The 20,626-nt window shown below is 39.2% G+C and overlaps 1 protein-coding gene across 5 annotated transcripts in view; it reads right to left on the bottom strand.

Annotated features, from left to right (window-relative positions):
* fbrsl1 (fibrosin-like 1) overlaps positions 1-19,573 on the bottom strand; it is a 486,912-nt gene extending 467,339 nt beyond the window's left edge. For all 5 annotated transcript variants that reach the window (XM_088335576.1, XM_088335574.1, XM_088335572.1 and 2 more), the window contains exon 1: positions 18,532-19,573. In XM_088335576.1, the coding sequence (XP_088191702.1) occupies positions 18,532-18,822 (291 nt within the window). In that variant the 5' untranslated portion in view covers positions 18,823-19,573. The remainder of the gene's footprint in view (positions 1-18,531) is intronic.
* Positions 19,574-20,626: the final 1,053 nt, after the last annotated feature.

Genomic DNA, 20,626 nt, shown 5'->3' with positions numbered 1-20,626 from the left:
GATAGCATTTTCTCAAATATACAGTCACACAATATAGTAGCTCCTAACGCTGCTGCATGTAGCACGCAAGTTGAAAAAGGGTGGCGGTGTCGCGCTCATTTCTGAAAAAACGCTCAAATTTAATCCTCGTACCTCTAATAATTACAAGGCGGTTGAGGCTCTTGTGATGCGGTCCTCTCTATTGTCAATTTATGTAATAACTATCTATCACGCACCTGGGCCATACACAACTTTCATAGACGAATTTGCTGAACTTTTGTCTGAACTAGTAACCTATGCAGAGAAAATTATAATTATGGGGGACTTTAACATTCATATGAACTCCCCACTCAGTTCACTTACTATTGCGTTTAGGTCTCTAATTGATGCATTTGGTTTTAATCAACTGGTTGATATGCCAACCCATAAAGATGGAAACACGCTAGACTTGGTTCTGACTCGAGGAGTTTTAACCTCAAACATTATGGTGTTACCGTGTACTACCGTTATCTCGGATTATTATTTAGTTACATTTGAGGTGCTAGCTAAATGTAGTGTTCAAAAAGCTGATGGATTTAGCGGACGCAATATAAGCACTGGCACAGTTTCTGAGCTCTTTGAACTCCTTCCTGGAGCAGTTGCGTCCTTTCCTTCATACAATGGCTCGATTGACTCACTCATGAATGAGTTCAATACTACCCTGACTAGTGTCCTGGATTCAATAGCGCCCATAAAGCAAAAATCACGTCCTAAAAGACGCACGCCTTGGTTTACTGATGAAACTGGAATCCTTAAACAAGAATGCACGAAATTAGTTCGACGCACTCTGCTCATGACTTAATGGTCTTCTTTACTAAGAAGATTCAATGCATACAGGAAGAAATTGCTAAAGACATTATTAATACCACACATATTAAAGGGCTGAAATCTACAGATGCACGACAGGGTGGCTGTCCAGGGAAATTGTCCAGTTTTAGTGAACTGTCACTTGATGATCTCAAACAGGTGGTGAATGCGGCCAAACCGACAACTTGCCAGTTCGACCCGCTCCCAGGTTCACTTATTAAAAGTATTTTTGGCGTCCTTGGACCTTCAGTTCTAAATATTATAAACATATTACTCTCCTCAGGTGTAGTTCCAGCAGCTTTTAAGTCCGCCGTTATTAAACCCACACTGAAACGACCCAACCTTGATCCAGAAATCTTAAGTAATTATAGACCTGTGTCAAACCTACCTTTCCTTTCTAATGTACTTGAAAAAGTAGTGGCACAGCAGCTGAATTATTTCATATCCGAGAAAAACCTTTTTGAATCTATGCAATCAGGATTCAGGGCTAACCACTCTACTGAGACAGCTCTGATCAAGGTAACAAATGATCTCCTACTGGCAATGGATTCTGGCGCTTCATCACTTTTGCTGCTGCTGGATCTTAGTGCTGCTTTTGACACAGTGCACCACAATTTCCTACTAGAACGGTTGGAAAAATAGATTGGTCTCTCAGGAACCGTCCTCTCGTGGTTCAGATCCTACCTCTCAGATAGGACGCACTGTGTTAAATATGGTGAAATGACATCTGAGCCCTTTAATGTTACCTGCGGTGTTCCGCAGGGTTCAGTGCTTGGCCCCCTTCTTTTCAGCATTTACATGCTTCCATTAGGTGATATTATTCGCAAGTACAATATCAGCTTCCACTGCTACGCAGACGACACTCAACTATCTAACTAACTATCTTCCGTTGGAGAAATCTCCCACACTAAACTGTGGAAATTTGGAGGCCTGCCTCATTGAGATAAAAGAGTGGATGTCACTCAATTTCTTGCGTCTTAACTCTGAAAAGACCGAAATGTTAGTCATTGGTCCATCTAACTGCCGTGACTTATTCTCAAAAACTGCTGTGAACATTGACAAATGTCACATCACACAGAGTGACTCAGTTAAAAATTTAGGTGTCATATTTGACCCTGATCTATCCTTTGAAATGCATGTAAAGAAAATTACTAGAACCGCTTTCTTCCATCTTCGTAACATTGCTAAAATCCGTTCAATACTGTCTCAGTCGGATGCGGAAATTATAATTCATGCGTTTGTTACCTCCCGTCTCGATTACTGTAATGCACTACTCTCTGGTCTCCCGAAGTCTAGAATCAAGTCTCTTCAGCTGGTACAAAATGCCACAGCGAGGCTTTTAACTAGGACAAAAAAGTACGATCACATAACACCGATTTTGGCTAACCTGCATTGGCTCCCAGTTAGCCTTAGATGTGATTTCAAGGTTCTCTTAGTATTATACAAAACCATACATGGACTTGCTCCCTCTTATCTTTCAGATCTGATTTGCCCCTATGTCCCGGTCCGAAGCCTACGATCTGAGAGTGCCGGTCTTCTGGTGATCCCAAGAGCAAAGAAGTGTTCTGCTGGTTCGAGAGCGTTCTCCTTCCGGGCACCGGTGCTGTGGAATTTTCTTTTCCCCCTGAGATCCGATCTGCAACCTCAGTGGAAATGTTTAAATCTAAGCTTAAAACTCACTTCTACTCCATAGCATATGAATAACCTACTCTTCTCGTCGGATGAAAAATAGTCTGTGTAATATAGTGTGATAATTTGTGAAGCCCTTTGAGACTCTTCGTGATTTAGGCCTATACAAATAAAAATGGCTTGACTTGACTTGACATGAGAAACACGGTACAATTCCAATCATTTACAAGCTCCTCTCCCAAAAGTCAAGCTCTTTTGAAACCTTGAAAATACAACATTGAAATTCGAGCATATTCAAGAAATTCAAGAGATCTTTTGCAACCCTGTATTTTGCCCATAATATTTTGGTGTCACGCTGAACTCAACACAATGGTTTCCCCTGGCACAACATGCTGGTTGTCTAACACAGGCGTGGCCAAGTACTCTGATCTAGAATAGTTGGCAGAGGGGACGAGCAAGGATAAAAAAAGAAGGAAAAAATGTTTGATTTATTAATAACATTTTTTATTGTATTTGCCAATACACTCTCATCCTGATACCTAGGCAATGTGATAAGTTTTTTAATAATGGACACCACCAAAAGAGATTGCATAGGAAGCAGATTTGTCATATTGACTCTTGTACCTATCAGTTGTTCATTATTTTACTGTTAGGTACTAATCACATAATTTTTAATATCAGCCGATAATGTAGCTGTTCTTTGACACCCACACCCTTTAGGGTAAATCTTTTTTTTTGTGACCTGGAAGATTTATTAAAAGGAAAAGCTCAGAGGAGGGTTATCTGAACAGGTTTGTAATTTGGCATTGCGAGTGTATTTTGTACAGTCCTCTCCTGTTCTCCCTGCAAGTTCAAAATTAAAAACAGAATCAACTAATCACAACGCATGAAGAAAAAAAAGCTCTTTCATTTTTTCATAAAACATTTCACTGAACTGGCTTCAAAACACTCACAATAAAATGTAAGTAATATGTTATGCCCATCCACCCTGGTCATCCTGGAAGGGGGATTACTATTTGTGAGGCCCCCTTTCATGGTTTCTTTTTTCCTTATGTTGAGGTTTTGTGTTTTTTCCTTGCCAGCATGTTGGTTTAAGATCAGGCGATGGTGTAATTGTAATCCTGTGCAGTCCTTTGAGACATTTTTTGTGATTAAGGGCTATATAAATACATGTGATTTGACATTTGAGTTGACTCGGCTATTGTGTCTCTTGATTTTCTCAAATGGTAGCTTACATTTTAGCAATGCTTCCATTCAAAGACAAACAATTGTAACTGCAAGGCTGCTGGCTAAAATCCAAATAGCAGATGGGGAAATACGGGTTAGGGAAAAAGCAGCAGCAATTTGCAGTGCCCCTAACCAATGCTGTCAGGATCCTTGAGGGCAGAAAACTTAATTTTCCCATCATACTCTGCTCATTGGCCTACAACAGATGATGATCTGTGTAAAACAGAACCCTAAAGGAAAAAAACAATCAAACTTAACTACTCTTCCCAAAATGAATTATAAAAAAAAATCTAGGACAGAGACCCTTCCTCCAAACTCTCAAAAAAGACACTCAAATATAAATTCTGCCACGACTTTAAAATTTTAACCTTGACATTGCTTCTACAATGGAATTAAATAAACCTAAATGCTGATAAGACTGATATCAACAACTCATTGCCTTGAACAAAACTCCAAAGCAAATCTGTAAATTAATCTAATTCATTCAGAAGGGTTTTGGATTAACAAGAGGGGATTTGTAAATCCGACATTACTCAGAGAACAAATGGAGCAAATCAAACATCATTAATGGTGTGACAGACAGATAACTGTGTCAGTGTGGTAGCTATTCACTGGTTCAATCCCCGCAGCAAAGCAAAAGGGAGTAATTATTTTGGAACATGATTGTCAGTACGAAGTCTTCTGTCAAGTCAAGTCATGTTTATTTGTATAGACCTTAATCACAAGAAGTCTGAAAGGGCTTCACAGAGTACAGATTATTGCAAACTACAGACTATGTTTACACCATCCTCTGATCTAAAACCTACATGAGGGCAAGGAAAACCTCAAAAACCTCAACATGAATAGAATAAAGAAACCTTGAGAAGGGACCGCACATTTTCTCTCTCTTTATTTCTCTATTTATTTTTTTGTTTCCATTAATTTGTCTTCATTTTCACTCAGTTTTTTTTTCTCTTTTCCCGCTTTCTCTTTTATTCTCTTCTCTTTTTCTTTTTCTTTCTTTTCTCTTCACTTTTTGTCTGTCTTCCCCATTTTTGCTTCTCTTTTGCTCTCTCACTCTATCGTCCTCTCTTTTTCTCTACCCCCTTAGTGATAGTGTCCCTCTTTCAATGGATTGTACAATACAGTAATACCTTGTTTATAGCCGGGGTTAGGTTCCAAAATGAAATTGTGATAGGCAAATCCTTGAAAAGAAACCTGTATTTTATTTCACAATTATCACACAATGAAATACTTTATTGTATTCTGAAACAAAAAAAAAATTGTAGGGTAGTGAAACCGTGAAATGTCGTTATTTTTTTGTCATTTCATTTTGCTTTCAATGAATGCCCTCACATACAGGACAAGGAAAACCACCTTCGAGAACATTTTAGCTATTTTATTCAAAAACATGCAACAGGCAATGTTATCCTAGGAAAATGCCCAGTATTTGGTAACTATTTACAGTGCATGTGTTGGCACATGAATGAATGAAAGAATGAATGAAAGAATGAATGAATGAATGAATGAATGAATAAAACTATTTCAAATATGATTAAAAAACAAAACATGTCAAAAAACAAAATCAATATTAACGCACATGTCCGAAGAGGAATAGGAATATGCGTATACTCATTTAATCCTACCCCTAGACGTCCTTAATAATTGTGTCTTAAAGCTAGATCTCCTGTGTATTTTTTTTATATATTTTGACAAGGTATGATAAAAATACAAAAATACAAACTCAAATGTTGCTGTTATTGTCCTCTTCAAGAATTGAGAGGTTCTGTTCACATGGTTTAATTCAGCCACAATGTGTTTTTAGTTTAACACCTTGCTAATTAATTTTTAAAAAGCCTGTGCCGAAGTACTTCAGGGAGCTGTCGAGAAAATCATTTCTCTTGTGTATTTACATGCAACAAACACCTCATGAATATACATATTTACATTGGTTCTGTGGATGCACAGTCACTTCATCACCATCATCATTATTGTCACCCACACTATTTTAACCGTCATCATTATCATCATTGCTGTCTCCTTACATTTGTGTTGCATTTAAAGAAAATGGTGCCGTTTGGTCACTTTAATCCTCCTTAGTTTGTATTCTTTGTATTTAATAAGCTTTTTAGCACTCGTTTTTGGTTCCATAACACAGTACAGCGATAGCTGATGGTCAAATAATACACAGAGTACCTTTGTAAAAAGTGTTCTGACAGGAATAGCTGAATGATTGCATTGGTTTAAGGCATATAATTAAAATTAAACCCTGAAAATTCTACAAATGATTTTGAAATTTAGAAACATTATTAAGTCATCAATTTCCAAAATTATATTTTTTTTATTACCTGGTCCTAACATTCTGTTAAGTTTAGACTTTAGTAGACACTCAAAATAAAGCGAGAAGACATCAATGGATTTTTAACTTGATAGAAAGATTGGTAGAAGGGCTTTTAGATGAAATAATTCCATCCAGTCCTGAAGCCCTCCTCTGAGCCCCCTCTTTCTATTAAAGGGACAGAGTGTATTGTTCAATTATTCAGTGGTACTAACAAATCTTCCATCCATTTTCTGCACCACTTATTCTCACTAGAGTCATGGGGGTTCTGGAGCCCATCCCAGCTATCTTCTGGCAGTGGACAGGGGACACCCTGAACCAGTTGCCAGCCAGTCGCAGGCAAACAAAACGTTCATTCAGTGAAAAAAACATTAATTTGAATACTAGGCAAAATACCTGAAAAATTATAAAGATTAGGGCTGCAACAGCAAATCGATGACATCAATTACGATCGATGATTAAAAGCATTGGTAACGAATTAGTAAATTGGTTCGTTGTGTCGCACAATCTATGCGTTACTCAGCACGTTGCGGAGCCAATTACGTCACAAGAGTTGGCGAGCATAGCAGGGCGAGGTTGTGTGCGAATTAATGCTCTATTTTCAAAGGCTGTGTTCTGTTCAATTCATGAAACATGACGAACAGGGAGAGAAGAGTTCGACCCTAGCCCACAAAAGTGTGGGAGCACTCCACACTTCACTAAACAAATTAGTGCACCACTTGCACGCTTTCCAAAAGTGAAGTGGCACGAGAGCACTAGGATGGTGAGGCAGCATTCAAAACCAAAACATGGAGGCACCAACGAGGATGAAGGGAGCTCAGTAGAAGGGTAAGTCATTACATTATTTGTTTTTTATTTGTTTGTTATTTGCGTTTTTAACAGTGGAAAGGTAACCTTTGTCTCTGGTAGCTAGCCATTGTTAGTGTTTGCTTTTTAGCTCATCGACTGCGTTTAATGACTGCGCGCTTGTGTGTGTAAGATATGTTTTATTTAAGTTAAATCATCTTAAGCAGTGTTTAATTGTGCTTTATATAAAGGTACCCAACTTTTACACAAATGAAAGAATGAAGGTTTGCACAATATAACATGCAATATAATAATATTCAGGCACAGCACAAAAAAAGCAGTACCAACCACTAATTAACAAAAGGAAACAACAAATTATTTGCACCACACAGACACAAAAAAAGAAACCAGCTGAATAATACAGTATTAATCGTGTACCCAAAGGGAGTAGGCTAAAGCAGAGTTTAATTTGAAATCTTAACTTGAACACAACGGTGTTAATTAGTATATGATTAAGCATTAATTTTTTCTTTTCTGGCAAAGTCCGAGTGATTATGGTGTCTTTGTAAATTGTCCCACAATAATACTCATACTATCTGTTCTTATCTCAATAGAAAACAGTAAACAATGGCAAGCTTCATGATGAGAAAGAGACACCATGCACGCCAGGACAAGCAGCTGTCATCACTGAGAGCATCCTCAACATGCCCATTGGCATGCTCACGTTTTTGCATTGCAATGCAAAGTTAAAAATCGTGTTACTGGGTTTTTACATTTGCATTCATTTCTTGTTCCAAAAGCTCATGTCCCTTTAAAACAACAAAAATACCTATTTTTTTGCACCTTTTAAAGGACTGTTTTATACATTTATGAGTGTATACCATTGATTAGTATGTATTTTTGTTGAGTTATTTGACTAACACTTAAAATGCTAATGTGGATATGTGTCACTGGGTTTTCAGATTTGCAATGATTTCTTGATAAAAAAGCGTATGTCCCTTAAATAGCAAAGATGACCTTTTTTGAACCTGGTTAAAAAAATAATATATTTTCAGGTGTGTAGCATATATTAGTGTGTATTTTGTTTCTTATTTGACAAACACTGATTTGTTTTGTTGTTTAATATTGTAAAATAATCTGATTTGTGCACTAAATTTTTATTTGTCCACAAAACTTCAATATTTGAGAAAAGAAGTAAGAAATTAACTTTTTTTTTTAATCCGATTCAGCGATTCTTCGAAGAAATAATCGTCAGATTAATCGATTATCAAAATAATTGTTAGTTACAGCCCTAATACCAATGGTAACTTTTATGAAGAATCAAGGTTGAAAAATTTGCATTCATTTTACAAAGTGGAGTACCTACCTAATGTCGCCTTCATGTTTGTCTGGCAACTTGCTGCTACACTGCGCTCTGTGGCACTGGTTTTCATTCGCATAAGACAATACAGTGCCATCTAGTGGTCAAAAATTAAACACTAGGGTTTTAAATCTTCCCAAGAAACAGATCGGCCCTAAAGGGTGTGGACATCAAAGACAACAACATGTCTGGCCGATAGCGACAATGAATTGATATTCAAAACAACAAACAACAGTGAGTCAAAATAAGTACCGGTAATTTGTATCCTATGAAATATCCTTTGCACTTGTACATCAACAAAACAAAATAAACTTATCACTTTCATGGACCAAAAATCAGTCTTTTGACAAAGAGATCCATAATAGGATGGATGTTCTTCTATTACGAACAGGCACAAAGGTCGAATTGTTACAGCTGTGTTTGTGCAGTCATTGCTTCCAGAGACTGAAAACAAATGTATGACATTATCGTATGTAGCCATGGCGGCAAATGGCATTCAGTTGTAATAAAAAAGGTCAAGAGAAGCACTCTAGATTCCAAGCAAACATCCAGGGAGCTTGATCATATAATTTTGGAGTTAAAACATCTAAACTCGGAAAATCAAGCGTTGGTGGTATTGATTAAAAGGCACTATGGGTTTTAAATGACATGGCTTTGAAAAACAAAATTGTGTAAATATTACTTATCAAAAAAAGAGGTAGGTTATTTGTGCTTATAAATACTGAAATCAAATACCCTATCATTGAAAGATTTACACAGGCCACCAACCAACTCGACAGGGTCAAAAGACCACCTCCCCCCATTCACAGATGAAGCGCAAGTTTATCAGCATGTGATGCGATTGTCAGTGCTGTTCTCTTGTAAAAAGCTGCGTGTGTCAACTCGCTCATAACAGATGAGCAATTAGCGCAGTTGGTGGAGGTCACAAGCTCAACTCAAGCATCCGGATAAAAAGGTGAAAGCATGAGTCATGGCCCAATCATCAGCCACGTAATGGGCTTACATTTAACCTTGTATTTCCTAAAATTACTGCCAGTGATAGCTAAAAACAAATGTTTACAAAAAGATATATATCTATTATTATTAACTTTTAAATAAAATGTAATAAATAATGACCAATGATGCATTTCTGGAGGTCTTAAGTCAACTGTTCACCAATCAAATGCAAACATTATTATACTGTTACCACACTCATTATTACTAACCAACAGGCTCAGATATATCTTCCCCAAGGCAATCTCGCCGCTAAACAAGCACACTTGACTGAGAAAAGAAAAAAATAGTAGTGCTGTGAGTAGCATGTTTGCCTAAACATGTGACAGGTCCCGGTTCAAGACCAGTAGGAAACGATGTTGGCTTGGAGAAGTATAGGCGCTATCCAAGATACACCACAGGAAATGGTGCCCTACAACCCTAGTGGATAAGGGATCCAACCAACCAACAATCAGGGTTGGGAAGGGTTACTTTAACTTGATTACTTTCAATTACTTTTGGATTACTCCAATACCAAATATGCTAATAAAAGACAAAAGAAACTAAATATGAATAAAATTACTAAATTTTGTGCAGGCTTGGGAATACATGGAACGGCAAAAATGATGTTGGCAAGCTGTTGGCAAGCTGTTAGGATTTATTTTCATTTTGTTTCAGTCGCAGTTTATGTTATTTTTGCCAGAGATCAAAGAGATCAAAGCCAGGAGAGAAAGCTTACCACGTGTTGTGAGTCATAATTGTATTCATATTTAGTTTATTTTGTCTTTCATTAGCATATTTGGTATTGGAGTAATCCAAAAGTAATTGAAAGTAATCAAGTTAAAGTAACCCTACCCAACCCTGCCAACAATGCACTGTTTATATTATTGTCCCTCTCACTAATAATGTTTGATTTACTTTAATACCCACACCAGACATGGGGACTTGAGACTTAGTGACTTGGACTCGAGTCGACTCGAGTCGCTGTTTTTATGACTTGTGACTTGACTTGGACTTGGCAATCTAAGACTCGGGACTTGACTTGTGACTTGACTTGCCCAAGAAAAAAATACTTGGGACTTACTTGGGACTTGAAGGTGAAGACTTGAGACTTACTTGAGACTTGCACATGTGTGACTTGGTCCCATGTCTGACCCACACCCTTCGGAGTGGATCTATTTTATGTAACCTAGGAGATTTAATTTAAAAAAAGGGTTCAGGGAATGGTTTTGTACAGTCCTTTGCTGTTTTCCTTGAAAGTTTACAATTCATTGATGTATTTCTGCCTTATCTTGAGTGTCTACTAAAATATAAACCACTTGCAACTTAAGACAGTCTTGTAAATATTTACCCGATTTATCCTGAGAATCTTATTTTTTTAGCTCTTAATATCCTGGAGTGCCATGTCTAAACTCAATGTAAGCAATGTTCATTAGTTGTTATCAATGACAACAAAGACAATTCTAACTACTGAAGAAGGTGAACACACATCATTAGCTTTGTTAGCATATTGGCTTACCCCTTTAACCAGCACAAACTGACTAACCAACACAACGTAGATTAAACTCATTTTCCAAAAGGTTCACACACACACACACACACAAGAAAAATATCCTGTTCGCAATGCAGACAACCACTGAAATTGTTTTGGATTCGAAAAATGCGAGCTCCTTCAAAAGACACTCAGCTCCAAAATTATTCACAATCAGCACTAAAATTGTTATGCTTTCAACGGCTGCTGAGAGTGTAGGAAATCTCAATTATGGGCTAAAAAAAAAAGAACTACTCATAAAGTAATTGCTAAACGATTAGTGTTGGATTTCTAATAGTTGGGTATTTGTGGTGGGTTCAGAGTTATGGGTTAAGATCAATGACGTGCAGTCAGGGGAGGCATGTGAGGCTGTGCCTCATCTGTCATCATGGAAACTTCCATCCATCCATTATCTGCACCGCTTATCCTCAGTAGGGTCGTGGGGGTGCTGGAGCCCATCCCAGCCATCTTCGGGCAGTGGGCAGGGGACACCCTGAACTGGTTGCCAGCCAGTCGCACACAGGGACAGACAATTCGCTCGCTCATTCACACCTAGGGACAATTTGGACCGGCCAATTCACCTGAAATGCATGTTTTTGGAACGTGGGAGGAAACCGGAGTGCCCAGAGGAAACCCACGCTAGCACGGGGAGAACATACAAACTCCGCACAGGAAGGTTGGTAGCTGGATTTGAACCCATGACCTCAGAACTGTGCCGCACACGCGCTAACCACTCCATGCTGCCTCATGGAGACTTATAATTGCAAAATTTTAAGTGTTCATATCTATTCAGTGTTAAACGTATTCCTCATTTTCCTTGACAATTGTTTGCACACTTTTTTATAATAATTCCTGAATGATCACATTTTATGAATAGTAAATAGTAAGTATACAATTAGTATGTAGTCTGCATATACAGAGTGAGGCACACAATTCCCTTGCCTCGCTGCAGTGGGCAAAAGTGAGAAGAAAGAAGAATTCTGATAAGGCGCACACCTCAGCCTTAAACAAAAGTATTAGTAATGGTATTAGCAAGTCAAGCTATCCAATCATTTTTTTTTACTTCACTTAATGGACTTTCTTTTATAATGGAGAATTACCTATCTATTGATGCTTTTATTCAAAAGTAGTAGCGCACAGATTTTTTTTTATCAGTTAAGGTACGTCACTAAAATGTATTTTTAATGCTACAGTTTACAAATTGCTTTATTGTTCTGCCAATCAAGTGATGAATAGAGTGTGGGTTCATTTATTTATAAATTTGACACGGACCTCACAATAACCATATAAAATACAAGAATCCTAATTTTCACAAACATGAATCTCCAAAAATAATAATTTGATTGAAGACAAACACAACTAGGGCAGCACGGCGGTGCAGTGGTTAGCGCTTGTGCGGCACAGTTCATGTCATGGGAACCTCCTGCGTGGGTTCAAATCCAGCTCCAGACTTCCTGTGCGGAGTTTGTATGTTCTCCCCGTGCTTGCGTGGGTTTCCACCGGGCACTCCGGTTTCCTCCCACGTTCCAAAAACATGCATTTCAGGTGGATTGGCCGGTCCAAATTGTCCCTAGGTGTGAATGAGCGAATGGGTTGTCTGTCCCTGTGTGCCCTGCGATTGGCTGGCAACCAGTTCAGGGTGTCTCCTGCCCACTGCTCGGAGATGGCTGGGATGGGCTCCAGCCCCCCCGCGACCCTAATGAGGATAAGCGGTACGGATAATGAGATGAGATGAGACAAACACAACTAGAATGGCAGAGGTGAATAAATATAACCGCACAACACCCGCGAGCATTGGATAAGCCGTTAAAAAAGAGCACTTAGCTCCTGCGAACATCATCAAAGCATACGAAGCGGCTGTGAAAAAGCTCAAGAGGGCAAAAATAATCACGGATAGAAGATCATAGCACACAAGGGAATTTCCCCTCATGCATTTGCTTCATAAACATGTCAAGGAGTTATAAGCACGGCTTCGACATCCATGACGCTACATAGCACGATAACACATCTTAAAGGTAACATTACACTCAGATTTATTATTATATTTGAGGTAAACCTTCAAAGTCTACAAACGCGCTTGAGAGATTCTTCTTGGTAGGAGTCAAACGACTTCATTTAGTCATGTATTATTTCTTTAGTTACACCTGACCTGGACAGATTAAACATGTAGGAACTGTAGGGCTGCAACTAACAAGTATTATTTACCGACTATTGAAACAATTAGTCAAATAATTGGATATGCATGTTTGTTTTCTTTATTCTAGTATGAAGATGATATAGTAATATGGCACAATAAAAATGGACACAATGAAAATACATATTTTGTTAAACATACTCTGGATTCGTACACAAATTAGGCACTGCGGTCAGTCATTAGAGACATGAATCCATGAATAAACGTATGTCCATTTCTTAGGGACAGGCAAATAAATAATACATTAAAATCAAGTAAACAGTTTTAGCTCAGTGGAATGTGTAATATTAGTCTGTAGTTTGTAAGAGTCTGTGGTCTGTGCAGCCCTTTGAGACATCTTGTGATTAAGGACTATACAAATGAACATGACTTGACTTGACCATTTGTTATCCATGTAAAGCAAGAAGAAGCTTATTAGTAGCAGTAGAACTTTGAATAAAACAAATAATACGTAAACCGCAAAGTCTGTAACAAAATTACTTGGTGATTCTCAACAGTTTGAGATCAAACGTTTTTTTTTACAATTGACACTTGTTGTTTTTAATGTTTTAAAAACTAACATTTGTTAAATTTTGCTGAGCCGAATGAGTCTTGGTTTCGCTCAAAATCCAACGTGATCTTTAAATGTCCCTGCGTCACCAATCTACCGCCATGATATGCAAGGTCTGCTTTGGAAACTTTGCAAGTATAATTTTTATTTGCCTTATAATGGCATTAAGGGTTGGAATTGGGGGGTTTGGTCACCTAATGACTCCCAACACAGCAGTTGAGTCTAAAATGGCGGCGCCCTGTTTGGCTGCGGCGGCATCGGCTCGCTACAGTTTAACTGTAAGGGTCAAGTGTATCGACATTTCGTTCTGTGTGCATGGTTACAAAGAATAACAATAAAAGTAAATTCTATTCTATTCTATTTTCTAGTTTTTATAAACATTGTGTATGTTGACTCCCCCATTTCTGTATGTTTATGTTACTGCGCTAGAAAGAGAGGCTAATGCGCATGCACGACTCTCAGCAGAGATTATATTCATGTAGAGAATCCTCTTTCCATCGCAAAAACATGTCCGGTGACAGTTTTCAACATTTAAATGTATTGATGACTACAGTGTTCCTATTATCCATTCCTGTCAACAGAGTTGACTAATCATTACAGCCCTAGTGAACTGATCATTTGCATCAGTTTGGTAAAGGACCCAATTATTATATTGCATGTTACATTGTGCAAACCTTCATTTCATGATATCATGCAAAGTACTGTGTGGGAGTAAAGAGACATGACTGATTAATTCCTTCGCTGAGCCTTCATGGGTGGCAGTTGCTGAAATGAGGTGCCTTGTGGTATCATCTTTAGGCTTGTAAATTAGGTCATCATCTTGAAACACAGACCCCGGAGGACACGCTGGTTGTCTTTATTAAAGACAGATTCCTTTTTTTTTAATTCCAGCTCAAACGAGAAAACCCTTAGTACCATGAAAAATCAAAACAGTCACGCGTCTGCCTTGTCAGTCAGACCGATCTCCCGCTGAGACTAAAGATTTATTCTTCATCCGCCACTTAATGAGATAACAGGAAAATGTCACAGGAGAACATCTTTTATTCTTGAAGGCATTCTGCTAACTTTGGGAACACAACAGAATCGTAACGGCAATGCTTATCAGATATCTGTCCTTCAAAATTGTAATTGCTGTGAAAAGATGCTCATCAGAGAAAAATATCAGGATTGCATTTACAACTGCGGCTGAAATTGAGTGCAACGTAATCTGAACCATTTGAGACACGACAGCGCCTGTTTGTTTTCCTTAATCGGCTGCATGCTGCCAGCAGGAAACGTCTCATTCGCAAGACCGACACATTTTAAAAATCATTGACGCAGTGGCAAACAAACTCAACTGCCATCCGCACTCACTCAATCACAGAAATCAAAGACATAGTCTAGTGCAGTGGTTTTTAACCAGTGTGGTGGGGAACACTAGTATGCTGCAAGACATTGCCAAATTCTCCAAAAATATGCATGTCAGGTTAATTGTGCTGTCCAAGTTGTCCTTAGGTATGAATGAGCGAGCAAATTGTCTGTCTCTGTGTGCCCTGCGACTGGCTGCTGGTTGCCCCTGCCCACTGCCTGAGGAGGGCTGGGATGGGCTCCAGCACCCCCGCGACCCTACTGAGGATAATCGGTGCAGATAATGGATGGATGGATCTTTTTAGTATTCAAAAAAACTGATTCAGACTAATTTCGAACATAGTAAAGAAAAGTGTCCCACTGGATGATAATTTTTCTCATTTTGAGTATCATTGTTGCTATTTTTCTAAAAAAAAAAAAAAAAAAAAAACAAGATAAGTTTAACACATTTAAATAAAAAATGTTTAGAAATATGGTAAAATTCTGAAGTACAGAAGAATTATTAAACAAAATGATAAACCTGTACCACCTCCTAAACCACAGAGACCAAAAATTAAAGTCAAGTCATGTTTATTTATAATTCCCTTAATCACAAAGAGTATCAAAGGGCTGCACAGACCAGATTATTGCAAACCACAGACTATTATGACACCATCACCTGATCTAAAACCTACATGTGTCATGGTTGCCATGGCCCCCAATTGGTCCCCACTGTGTGGCGCCAGGTTCTGTCACGGTTGCCACAGCGCCCAATTGGCCCCGCCCACTGACACCAGCTGAAACGCGTTGACAGATTGCTGCCGGACTACTTAAAGGGAGTCTGGCGAGTTGACTGGTGTCAGAGCGTCTGCGAAACTCCTGTTAAACTCTGTGTGAAATGCCTAGTTCTGTAAATTTGCCTGTGTTTGATCCTGTTTTATTTTCGGCCTGATCTGTTTGATGTTGACCACTCTCTTGTTCGGATTTCAATCCACTTCCGTGACCATCGATCCCGGATCGAGTGTGCGCGCATTCCTCCTCTCCCTAATAAACTGTGAGTACGTAACGCTATTGGGTTCTCATTCCTGTTTCCTGCCCTGGTTCGTGACAACATGAGGGCAAATAATACACAGATAAAAAAATATTGTCAACATTAAATATAGGTTATTAAAACTATATACTGTTATTGGACCACATGATAATTTAAGTTGAAAAACATATGGGAAAAATGGCGCAATTATTATTTTTTTTTTTTTGATAGACGGTGTAATGAAAAGAAGTGTGCCTTGGCTCAAAAAAAGTTTGAAAAACACTGGTGTAATGGAAGTCACTGAGTATATATGTTCTTATTAGCAGATATTTTTATTACAACAAAAGTTACAAAACATGTGCATGTAAGTTTTGGTGATCGTAAAACTACGTAGAAATTGTCTATTCATAAAAATAAGGTAAAACATGGGTAATGTTTTTTTTTCTAAATATCTCAAGAGTGGGGACTCCAACATAAGGACAGACAGAGTGAAGCTGAATCTGGCAAGGTCAAGCTGGCAGAAGGGGCATTTGTGTCCCGCTGTTCCCTTTTGGCACACTTTCTTTTTATTGTTATAATGTTCCCATTTCCTATTGTGACTGACCTCATTCATATTAGGAGACCAGCAAACGACCAGTAACACTCACATGCACACCTTAAAGGGAAAGTGTGTATTACTTAGTCATAGTGATAAAAAAAAAAAACGGCATTCAAATTAAAAAAAAAACACAATCACTTTAGGTAATAAGCAAAAATACATGAACTATCATATGGATGTCCATTTTTTTAATGCTTATAAGTTGAGAAACTTGCATTTATTTGAAATATCCTGTGCCTCACTAAGAGGGAGCTAACCTAATTGTCCGCTGTACTGCTGTTACCAGAAAAACCTCACAAAAGGCTGGGCAAAATGACTACTTGGACTCTACTTGAAGCAGGCCTTTCTTACAGCTCAGTAGCCTAGATGGTAAGGCGCCCGCTTTGAGACTGGGAGGTCGGTGGTTCGCGCCCCGGCCGAGACATTCCTAAGACTTAAAAAGTGGTCGGCGGCGCCCTCTGTTGGCTGCGGCTGCATCGGCTCGCTACAACGGGTCAGGTGCAATCGACATTTCGTTCTGTGTACATTGTTACACAGAATGACAATACAAGGAAATTATTATTATTATTATTATTATTAATGCTACACCGACAAATGAATATAAAAATAAAAACTGCATGACGTCACTTTCCAGCAGCCCCGCTCCCACCCCGCATTCCTTGAACCTCATATGTTCTGCCTCGAACAGCTCTGATAAAATTAGGATAAAAGAAGATCGCTGCGGTGGAAAATAAAGCATAAGAGCTCTTTGAACTCAGTTGGTCACTGTTGAAACATACTTGAAAGAGAAAAGGTTATCGTTCAACTTTTAATGCACACCTTAAACCAGTGTTTTTCAACCCTTTTTAACCAAGGCACACTTTTATTTATAAAAAGTTCCAAGGCACACCGTCTGTGGAATTTTTTTTAAAATAAAGTTATGTCAAATATTTCACTGGACTACCTAATAAGCAGATAATTAGTATATAAAAAGAAGAAAATAATACTTAAAATAAAAAAGAATGATGTGCTTTATTTATGTTTTTATTTTTTACAGTGCAATCTTAAACCGCTTTGTTACACAAATTAAGTTATTAAATGTACTGTCCTACCGCATGAGCAGATAAGTATATAAAAAGTATATAAAAATCTACTGCCACCTACTGATATGGATGACTATTACAGTTCCTCGTCTGAAGATTGCAAAAATACTGAATAATAATCTGATTTACTGGAAAGATAAAATTGGGCAAATTCCAACGGCACACTAGACAAGGTCTCAAGGCACACTAGTGTGCCCCGGCACACTGGTTGAAAAACACTGCCTTAATTGACGCACCACACCTTTTGTAAGAGAATGGCAAACATTAGTAAGGGGAGCAATTTGCTAAAATTGATAGGTATACAATAATTAGGCCATTTCATTCAAAGTAATTGGGTAATTCTTACAAAAAGAGATAGAAAAATTGATGCAATTGATCCATTTTTGTCCCAAAGATTTTAGAGAGTAGTTATTGGGCTTTTTTAAATCCCCAAACCAAAAATGCCTGCGCTGATTGGTGTAACTTGGCTGAAAAAAGTTGAGAACTGGTGTTTGTGGCTACCTATTTCCCTCTGCCCATCTCATTCTCATTTCTCTTTTAGTTTCAAATGATAGGTACTGAACTCGGTAAAACTTTGCACCCGGTGAAGGAAAAACTGCATACTAGGGGAAGACCTCATGTTTGCCTGACCCACCACCCCAGCCCCCCACAATTCTTGATTGATGGTTGATGAGGGTGGAGTCAAGTATCACACTGCTACATCTACTACCCACCTCTGCGGGTTTCCTGACTACTTGAGTCAGCTAGGAGTAAACAATACACTAGAATAGCCAAAGTCTTAAGAAGAGTGATTCTTAGGAGCATGGATGCACGCATGCACACGCACCCACCCATGTGCACAAACACTTAAAAATGAAGGAGCAATTATGCTATAATGTATGGTCTTGGATCAGATATGTTGAGCTCAAAATGTTGAAAACAACCGGACAAACACAAAGAAATATCCATCCTCTTTCTACTATGTCCCTGAGGCTCTGAGTAGGAAAAGTTCTAGCAAGAAAGGAAGCCTGTGGAGAGCCGCGTCCCCCCAAAGGAGCAATGATGCCCATTTTTTGTGTGCGTCCACTTCAACAAACAAGAGGTAATGGCGCGTTTCCTGCTTACCTCCAGACAGTCCAGACTGATGAAACTGGTGATAGCAAATCCATCAATGATATCTTCCTCTTCCTGCGAGCTGGACTCCCGTCTCTTCCGCCGGGGGCCGCGCGGGGCTCTGGTGGCCGCTGGGGGGTGCGACGCCCTTTTAGCCTCCCTCCTCGGACTATTTTCCTCCCTTTCGGAGCACAAAGTCTGGGGTTCGGGGCTAATTTGGTCCTTGCTCCCAGTCTCTCGCACCCTTTGCACTCTTTCCTTCTTGGGTCGGCATCTGCGCCCCTTTTTTAATTTTCCATCCATGTTGGTGGGAGAGAGTAGAAGGAGGGGCACGAGGGAGGAGATAGGGGGGAGTCCTCGAGTGTCAAAACCAATGCAAACACAACTCCACGGGAGTGAATGTGAGCTGTCTGTCCGCAAAGGACACAGTGAGCGATTCCGTGCTTTGCTGCAAAGACTGCAAACCACTGCGTGTGTGTGCAAAGCGAACCTTAAACACTCAATGACCTTGAGTAAAAACCCACACCAATCTCCATTACGACGTGCAAGTAAGCACAAGGGAAAAGAAAAACGTTTTGTTTTGTTTTTAAATCGCAATTCTGCAACGCCTCGAATCTACACAAGCAGGTGCAAATTTGCAGAGACAGTTCAAAATGCACGCATTCCGCTCGCTTTGGAACTTTTGTAGCATCGGAACACCGCCAGAGCGCCTACACCGAACCTCGCTGCGGGGCGCCAGCAGTGCGGAGAAATCATGTCGCTGGCCGTTGTTGTTGTTCTCCCACCTACACGGTCCATGATCCGATGTCAAATACAGCTCGGGATAGTCCTCCGTTTTGGGACGAATGTCCGGTGGTCCAACCGATGCGGTCCTCCCTTGAAGGTTTTGGATTACTCGGCGAGCTTCAAGTGTTGCGTGCTACTTGTGCGCGTGATTTCCTCAACGATCCGCTCCGGTGCGAAATCCAACTCGAGCGGTCCATTCCAGCTCGGATAAGGTTGGCTTCCCCCTCACAAATCCACTCCGGTCCGTCCCTTGGTTACTCAGTGGCTCGCGGTGCTCTCTACTCGCATAATAAGCGTTTGATAAGAGTCCTTAAAGCGACAGGAGTGATTAAAATCTCTCCTCCCTCTCTCCATCGAATCCTTTCATCCGAAATGAAAGACAGAAGCGACAGATTTGCGTCACTTCTGGATTACATTTCACCAGAAAGGAACAGCTGGTATAAAACAACGTCAGTAACAACAAAATGTGGCCCATGTTTCCCCCCCGCTTGTCACCCATGTCATTATTTTATAGGCTGTCACTCACAAGTGATGGCACGTCTTGTGGTCCCTCCTGCAATGTGAACATAAACACATACCTGTCATTTTTTACGTTTTCCCTGTATTAATCACACAATTTAAAAATATTTTTCATTTAGTACCAGACGTTTCTCTTCAATGGAAGGTGCTAGTACCAGCCGAGTTTTGCCATTTTGACTCATTCTTGAAGGCGTACAGAAAATTTAGCTATGTGGCTCTACAGTCAAAGGACACATCAAAGCTTACATCCTCATCTTTCATGAGTTAAAAGCATGCTTACATTTTCTACCATTGTGTAGTAATATATATAATAAAAAAATAATAAATAATTTACTTGTATTGTCATTCTTTGTAACAATGTACACAGAATGAAATGTCGATACACCTGACCCATACAGTTAAACTGTAGCGAGCCGATGCAGCCGCAGCCAAACAGGGCGCAGCCATTTTTAGTCATTAGGTGAGCAAACCCCCCATTCCACCCCTTAATGCTGAGCGCCAAGCAGGGAGGCAATGAGTACCAATGTTGTAAGTCTTAGGTATGACTCGGCCCAGGCTCGAACCTCCCAGCTATGTATATATATATATATATATATATATATATATATATATATATATATATATATATATATATATATATATGCTAAAAATAAGATAAAAGCAGATAGGGACAGTTGAAAAATATCATAAGGGCACATCCTTAAGAGAGCAAATATTTAACTTTTATGTATCATATTTTTACGGGATGGCATGTCACGGCCAGAACAGGAGGACCCAGATGCGTAACGTTTACTCACAAGTT

Source organism: Urocampus carinirostris, chromosome 5 (genome assembly GCF_059441175.1).
Source record: "Urocampus carinirostris isolate Australia breed hairy pipefish chromosome 5, RoL_Ucar_1.0, whole genome shotgun sequence".
NCBI lineage: Eukaryota > Metazoa > Chordata > Actinopteri > Syngnathiformes > Syngnathidae > Urocampus > Urocampus carinirostris.
The sequence above is the reverse complement of the archived record's forward strand: the minus strand, read 5'-3'. Positions and strand labels throughout refer to the sequence as shown.